The sequence below is a fragment of the Cygnus atratus genome, chromosome 20 (assembly GCF_013377495.2).
Source record: "Cygnus atratus isolate AKBS03 ecotype Queensland, Australia chromosome 20, CAtr_DNAZoo_HiC_assembly, whole genome shotgun sequence".
Classification (NCBI taxonomy): Eukaryota; Metazoa; Chordata; class Aves; order Anseriformes; family Anatidae; genus Cygnus; species Cygnus atratus.
The window spans coordinates 4,118,485-4,126,203 of NC_066381.1; the positions used below are offsets into that span (position 1 = coordinate 4,118,485).

The 7,719-nt window shown below is 46.5% G+C and overlaps 1 protein-coding gene across 1 annotated transcript in view; it reads left to right on the forward strand.

Moving 5' to 3' along the window:
• CAMKK1 (calcium/calmodulin dependent protein kinase kinase 1) overlaps positions 1-7,418 on the forward strand; it is a 54,939-nt gene extending 47,521 nt beyond the window's left edge. The window contains exons 16-17 of the mRNA XM_035559168.1: positions 345-448; positions 6,880-7,418. Coding sequence (XP_035415061.1) covers positions 345-448; positions 6,880-6,952 — 177 coding nt within the window. The 3' untranslated portion in view covers positions 6,953-7,418. The remainder of the gene's footprint in view (positions 1-344; positions 449-6,879) is intronic.
• The last annotated feature ends 301 nt before the right edge of the window (positions 7,419-7,719 follow it).

Here is a 7,719-nt window from a genome sequence, read left to right on the forward strand (position 1 = left end):
GGCAGTACTTGCCCACCCTCACCCTGGGAGGGCAGCCCAGGAGAGCTCTGGTGCTGCCTCCTTCCAAGCTTGGACCACCAGGAATGTCAGGCGGCAGCAGCTGCTTTGACTCTTGTAGGCAATAGTTTGTGTCCAGGGGTCTGAGCTCCCTGCTTAAGGGAATGATGTCAACACTGCCTGGAAATAACCGTTCTGTGGGTTTCTCTGGTTCATGCCCTAGCTGTAATGCTGGTAAATGTCTGTTTAATTATTAAGGAAGTTGTTGTTAGACTCTTTTGAACAAACTTCAAGGGGGTGATATGTCAGTCCTGCTGCTCTCACTGGTCTTTTCTTCTTCCTCAAAGATCCTAGTGAAGGCCATGCTAAGAAAACGCTCCTTTGGAAATCCATTTGAGGTCCAGACCAGACGGGAGGAGAGGTCCATGTCTGCTCCAGGGAACTTGCTAATGTATGTATGTATGTATGCAGAGCCTTGCCTGGCTCTGCCACAAAGGCAGGTTAAAGGTGCATGGGGAGGATAAGGGAAGCCATTTATCAATATTTCCCTTAACATTTAAGGACACAACTTACTCCTGAATCAAATACTGAGGATAAATTCTGCTTCAAGTCCCCTAGGGTTAAAACACAATGCAGTAAAACAGGCTAAAGACCCTCTTTATAGATGCAGTTCTCTGTGAGATGTTTGGCCTAAACACTGTGATCAAAAATCAGTTAGAGATTGGTGAACTAAAATAAGGTTAGAGTCTAGTTTGGATATGTACTGGATGGTTTAATTCTTCTCTCCTTTTTATGGATAATGGAAAAGGCACCAGATGAGCAGTGTGTGTTTTATAAACTAGAAATGAGATGACGTGGTGTGTCTTTAGTCTGGGGCCCGAGTCTGGGTGTCTGGACTGGCAGAGACACCATGGAGACACATGGGCAGATGGTGGAGAACACTTTCACATTGCTTCTTTATTTGAGGAAACATGGACAATTTTTTAACATAGCCAGTTGTGAAATGGTGGAACACATTGCAACGGGACATTTATTTTTGTGTTCTCATCCTGTAGAATCTGTAAGGCTGTAGTTAACAAGTCTGCATTGTCCCAGAACAATCTTTTTCCACCCAAAATCATCCCAGCACCATGCCCAGCAGAATCCCATGAGGGTGTATTAAGTGCCTCACTGTACCTTAGACAATGCAGATCTATCTGAGTCTCTCTCCCTGGTGTGTAGGGATTTAAGGGCCCAGGTCAGTTCAAGGTGAGGGTTTAAGACCCGGCTGGGTGTTGGAGACTTCAGTAAAGGCTTTGCTCTTTGTCTCCAGGAGCAGTTAATACCAAACACCAGTTCAGTAGTTAAAACACCAGCCCATACCTTGCCTGCCGCTGTGGGGCATGTATGAAAAGCACCATATTTACAGCTCCTTTACAAGCTCAGCACAAGGGATTTGTCCTCTCTTTATTTCCCTTGGCTCATTGCCTTCCAGCGTAGTTATCGCTAATTTGACACCGGTCCCTGGCCATATCTTCACTGTCATCCCTGGTCAGTGCATTGCATTGCTCTGAGATGAAGAAACTTTTACTAAGTTCGAAGAAAAACATGTTGTATGCCTACCACTGTCCAGGCCAGCTACTTCAGAACAAGGCAGGATTTCTTCTTTTCAAATTGATGCCTGAATTGATATTTCAAGGCTGTCTGGTCTGGAAACTTGAGCCTCTTTCCAAAAGAGACTTGTTTCCTTCCATCTTCATCTGAGGTGCTTGAAAGCTGTTGGGAAAACTTAACCCCACCACGCTATGGCTGGTTCCTGTGTGGAGAGAGAAGGGCACTTCACTGTCAGCTCCGAACAAGTAAAGTTCATTTGATCAAATGTAGCTGTGAAGATTTTGATTAGCCACGTTATCAAGGTCTAATCACTTTTTAAAATCTTTTTTTGACCTTCAAGACAAGCTGTATGCCTCCATTTTGTCTTTTGTATCCTTTCTAAAGATAATAGTTCAATTCCTTTCAGCTTACACAAAACCAGCGTCTTTCCCTGTCTCTACTCATTGTTTGGTTTCAGTCTCCTTGTACAGGACTGTTCCAAAAGGCTTTTGAAAACCATATCTAATTTCCCCTGTTGTGCTGCTGTGTCAAGCGCCCTTGGTTTACCAGAACATGTCAGGTTAGGCACTGGTCTGCGGCCGTGCCAGGCTGGCCTCTGCCCAGCAGGATAAGCGCTTAGAGCTGCTCTGAAAAAAACCTAATGTTCTCTGAATGTTCCAGTTCTCTGCTGTGCTAACCCCTGCACTTAATTTCTCAGTCTCATGCAATCAGTGCCAGTTTTTGTCAGTAACAATTCACTTCATCCTAAACTAATTCACGCACAACTGGAGCTTTGAGAACCCATCTCCAAACCCTTCTGTTTAAAAGAAAGGCCTTGGCTGGGTCTCTTCAACAAATAGTGTCGGTTATTAAATGCTACAGCAGGGATGTTTTTTTCAAGGAATGTGGATTATTATTTCAAACCTTGAAAAATCCTAGACTGGTTCAACCTAATTAAGGTGAATTAGATATAAATAGGTTTGTTGAATCTAGTGAAATTGATTTAAAGTGAATTGGGTCTAAATGGGAATGTTCATTGTTCGGTGATTTCTCTTGATTAGTGTTACTTCCACAGGGGCATACCGAGCTAGACGCTAAGGTCGTTCCCCATGCCATCAAGTTCTTAATTCATAGTGGCTTGTTCTGTAGTTAAATCACCCTTACTCTTCATATAAAATCTAATATCAGTGCAAATGTTACAAATAACTTGTTTTAACAAACACAGCACTTTAAGTCTGGATGGCTGTACATTTCTAGGGCCTAGCAGGAACAGATAATATTGTTGTAGCATACAGGATCTGCAGTTACTGCATGTCAGGCACCATTTCCACACACATAGCAGGACAGGTTCTGAACCCTCTCTGGAGCCCTGCTGTTTCTGACTGGGACCCATACGTTTAGCAGAAACACTGCACTCAGCTGGATGGCCGCAGCATGCCAAAGCCATGCTGGATGTTACCTGGTCTTTGCTATCCAACACTGGTGAGGAAGGCAGGGAAGGCCAAGAAGAGGGTGCAGATTCTCCTGGTTGTTTCGATATCACTGCATTTAGCATCCTAGTTTTGTTGAACACCCCCCGAGAAGTGGGCCTTGTCAGAATGGCAGCATCACAGCCATTGCTGCTCTCTGGGCATGCTGCTGTCTGCTTGTCCACAAGGAGTTTGAACCAGCTGCTTTCTGAATTCCCTCCACTGCAGAGCTTCTCCTCCCCAGTGACAGTCTCTAGAGAGGTAAATCAGCTCTTGTAATATTGCATCTCCTTCCAGTTACAGGTAGAAAATGACTTCTTGTATTTCTATGTAAGAAAAATCAAAAGTAATTAGAAAATCTCTCCAATTTCACATTCAATTTATTTAATTGGGCTGCATGTGAAATTGTCTGAGCCCCACTCACTGGCACGTCAAGTGTCTCGTATCTGTGCCCACATTGAGAATGTATTTTGCAGGAAATCCTTTGACAGCTGAATCTGCTTTTTGGTGCTTGATGCCTAATGCGTGTGTTCCTTAAAATGGATCTAACTTTTAAGAAGATAGGAAGAAAAAGGAGCCAGTTGAACACCTCACTCTTCAGGATTCAGAGAGGAGGAAACAAACAGTAGATCCCTTGGTTGAATTTTCCTTAGTTTCTGCCTGATCTCTGCACTACCCATGAAGCATGTGCCAGGCTCCGTTCTTGGAAATGCTTCCTGCAGAAGTTGCATGGGCAGAAGTCCTGGCAATGAAGGAGGTCTTCCATGTTTGTCACAGCCTTTGTTTCTTTAGAGGACACGATTAAGACATCAGTGATTTGAAATAGTTTTTGAATTATTACTGTCAGGAGAGGAAGCTTTTTTAGCTCTTCTCAGACCTGGAGAATGCAGTCCTCTGCTGGGTGTTGTTCATAGCTTTGTTTAATAGCACTGAAAAGCTAAAAAGGCACCTGTTGGAATGGCGGGTATATAGACCAGATAGCCAGAAGGGAACTAAAACGAAGGTGCCCCCTTTCAACAACTCTTCTTTCACAACATCTGCCTCTCCCACAGGAGTACCCCTGCACACCTACCGGCTGTGTGAGTGCTGCCAGCTCTCACTTTACAGGTAGCTGGGGCTGGGTGTCCAGGCAGCACCGGGATGGGGCAGAGTCACCCCCAGCTCTGCCTGTCATGCAGCATCTCCCAAAAGTCACAGGGATTCATCGAGCCTCGCAGATCTGCAGACCAGGGCCAGGTTCCACCCAGCGTCTGTGGAAGATACCTGTCATTTACTAATTTTTCCAGTTGCAGAATACGGAGGTATTTGTTAAGCCAGCTGTTTGGTGTCCAAAGCTGATTCTGGGTTTCTGTTAGTGTTTGCCATATTTCTTCTGCCTGCTCCAGATTTCTCCTAATTGAGTCAGCGCTGGCTTCACTACATTTTATTATGCTCATTTATTGCAACTACTACCTATCAAATTAATTGCGGTGTTTTGACAGACCCAATTTACTTTCCTGTTAACGGCTGCTACTGCTATTGATGAAGCGTGGTTGCATGGGTGATCAGGCTCTATTTAAAAGCCTATCCTGCTTCCAGGCTTCCCCAAAGAGTGAGAGAGTTGTCACTACCTATAAGGCCTTCGTGACCACATAGGGTAGGAACAAGACAGGAGGGAAAATTGGTTAAAATGTGGCTGACAGCTGGTCCAGGTCTCAGACCAGGAGTAGCTTCTCCCAAAGCAGCACAGAGATACCTGCCTCCTGGGGGCTTTGTGCTGAGAAGGTCCTGGGGCTTGCTGACATAGGGCAGGTCAAAAATACACTGCAAAGATCCCACTAGGCCAGCCAGGTTTTCAGCATCGTCTTTAACAAGAAAACGGCCACAGGCTGTGTTTAAATTTGTCAGGCGTCTCCACTTAAGACAGCGGCTGGTGCTCAATGTCAGGCTCTCTAGTCCCCAGAAGACTTCAGGTAGGTAACGCATAGATTCTGTCGGAACAGTCAAACCCAACCAAAAGCCACATCAGTTTTCGCTCTAAAGAGATAGCTGTGCATTGTGGAAGAGCTGTGCCCCGCGGTGCAGGTAGGTATTCTTGCGGTCTGAGGACTGAGGCACGGGGTTTTCCTCTGGCAAAGACCCTCCGCCAGGAGGACCACCCAGTGACCGACCCTGTGCTTGTGTGGCTCTGCCTGCGCTGAGCTCTCAGCCACTGCACTCCCACGGTATGTGTTGGTAACACACAGCCCCCAGACACACACAGTGCCATACGACATGGCCCAGGTAAGCGCTGATGGCTGTCAGCAGAGTGCTAGCAGCAGCCAGGAGCGTTCAGCAGTGGTAGGAGCTGGAGCAGATTTGTTCCAGTGCTACCAGTGCCCATCCTCATCTCTCCTTTGGGCTGCAAGTGAACTTGACTGCTGCTCCATCCTCTGTTTCACTCTGCTTCCTGGGCTCATTAGGTGCAGAAATACAAGCTCGCTCGCCTGCTGCCATCATCTTCATGATCACTTTCTTCCTTTGTCTCATTGTTTTGCTCTCAGGGACAGATTCCTCTTAAACACATCTATATATTTGCATCCATCTTTAAGGTAATTCAGTGTTTGTGTTTCCCCTAGGTGCTGTAGAAATATGTGTCCTCCCCTCAGCCTGTGTGATTTGTGCAGTACTGAGAGCGTTTGGCTCCATCCTTCCTTCCTGTAGGAGCAATTTTACTGCCGTAGCTCTCTGTGTGTGTGACACTAATGCTTATGTATACTTTTTTATTATTGCTATTTGTTGTTCTTTGGTGTCTCCTCCTCCTTTTGGGAGGGAGGGGTGAAAGAAGCAGGAAACGGTTGGGTTTGAGCAGGACTGCTCAGACCCATGCACAAGGAGCAGTAACAGAAGGATTTGGGAAAGGCTGAGACTGAACCTTGGAGTTTGGGCTCAGGCTGAATATCTAGTGGTTTAGTGGAGCTGCCCTGCAGCTCCCCTGCGCTTCTCCCTGTGACAGCTCTGGGCTGACCAAAACCACTCGTTCTGTGTGACCAGCCACCCAGCCTCAGCCAGGGCTTCTTATAAGGTCATTTTTCAGACCAGTTACATAGACCCTTCTATTAGCAGTCCATCCAATTAACTCTGTTAAATAGCAAAGTAGCCTTCAATGTGAGCTACAACAAACCATTTAAAAACATCGCAGTGTAAAGTCTCAGCCACATTCAGCCTCACAGCATGAGCCCCAGCTCCCATGCAGAATACAGAGCGTCAACACCTTGATCTTTGCTGCCACGTTCACAGCTGCGTGGACATCGTGTCAGCTTGCTTTGTGCCGCATCCCTCCCACGTCAGCACTGACAGCACAGGGTGCTCGCAGAGCCTGGGTGCAAGCACAGCACCGCGCTGTGCCTCGGGAAGGGACCGCTCCTGCCCAGGGCACTGTGTTGTTTGAAGAGGGTGATGACGGGCACGGAAGACAGGGCTTTTACTTGGCCTCCTGGCAAGGAAATGCTCTGTGCTCTGAGATCGAGGACAGCTTTGTCACAGGGCTGTCAGAGGCAGAAGGGTTTTGTTGGTTTCTTTCTTTTTGAAAACTGGCACAGTCCTGTCCAGGGAAGTGTAAAGCTCTGTCCTCAGGGTGTGGAGACCAAGCAAGCGAAGTGCAAAGTCGCACAGCACCGCAGTGCATCTAGCTGGAGTATTGCTGAGCTGGTTACACAGTACCAGCACACCAGGCTGGTTCATTGCTATTCTCTCCTAGTATTAATGCTGACACGGGTTGCCTGTTGGAAAAAACACAGCTTGATTTTTATTTTTATTTTTATTTTTATTTTTTGCATGGATGCATGCCTCTAACCTCTCTGTTTCTGTGCTGTTCGTGTAGAAAACAAGGGAGCAGAGAAGGAGGCAGGGACCCGGAGCTGCCTGACGTGTGTGAAGATGAAGCTACGTCCTGAAGCCATGTGGTGCCGCAGGCTGCTCACTCCCGTGCTGCTGCTGTTGTGCCCATCACGGTGTTGTCTAGCACACATCCGCCCTCATCACCAAGTCTGGGGCCTGCAAAGCAAAAAACAAAACTGACCAACCAACCTAGCGAACCGAACAGGAGGAAAAGAGCAGCAATAAAGAAAAGAGTGGATCCTGGGGTAGCTCACCTGGCAGAGGGCTGGCTCGGCCTCATGGGCAGCTGCGTTCCTCACGCGAGGTGTCCGTGCGCTCCTCCATGTGTGCCTTGCTCTCCACTTGTGCTTCACGTGTCAGCTTTGTAGATGGGTGTCTTGACGAATGAATGTGGTTTTATTTGTAATGCAACAAACCAAATGTTGTCTCTTGGGTTGTTCGCCCTGGAGACCTTTTTCTTTTTTTTTTGCATTCTCTATTTCAAAGTTCAGGAAAAAAAAATGACATCAAAGTCAGGTCTTATATCAGAGGGCGACTGTTTTAATTAATGCACAGGTAAAGCACTTGTGTATACCAGGACACAGTCCTGCTCCTGTTGGAGTTGGTGGCAAAATGTCTGTTGACAGCAGTTGAACGAAGATGAGATCTTCCTTTTGGAGTTTGCACTGTCGATCTCTCTGCCTTTCTTTTTTTTTTTCCTTTCATCCTTTCTTTTTTTTTTCTCCTTTCATCCCTTAATTGTTGCACAGTGTAAATCCTGACAACACTGATAGCTTCATTCAGGGCAGCATTGTAAAGGACAAGAACTAACGTGATATTCCCT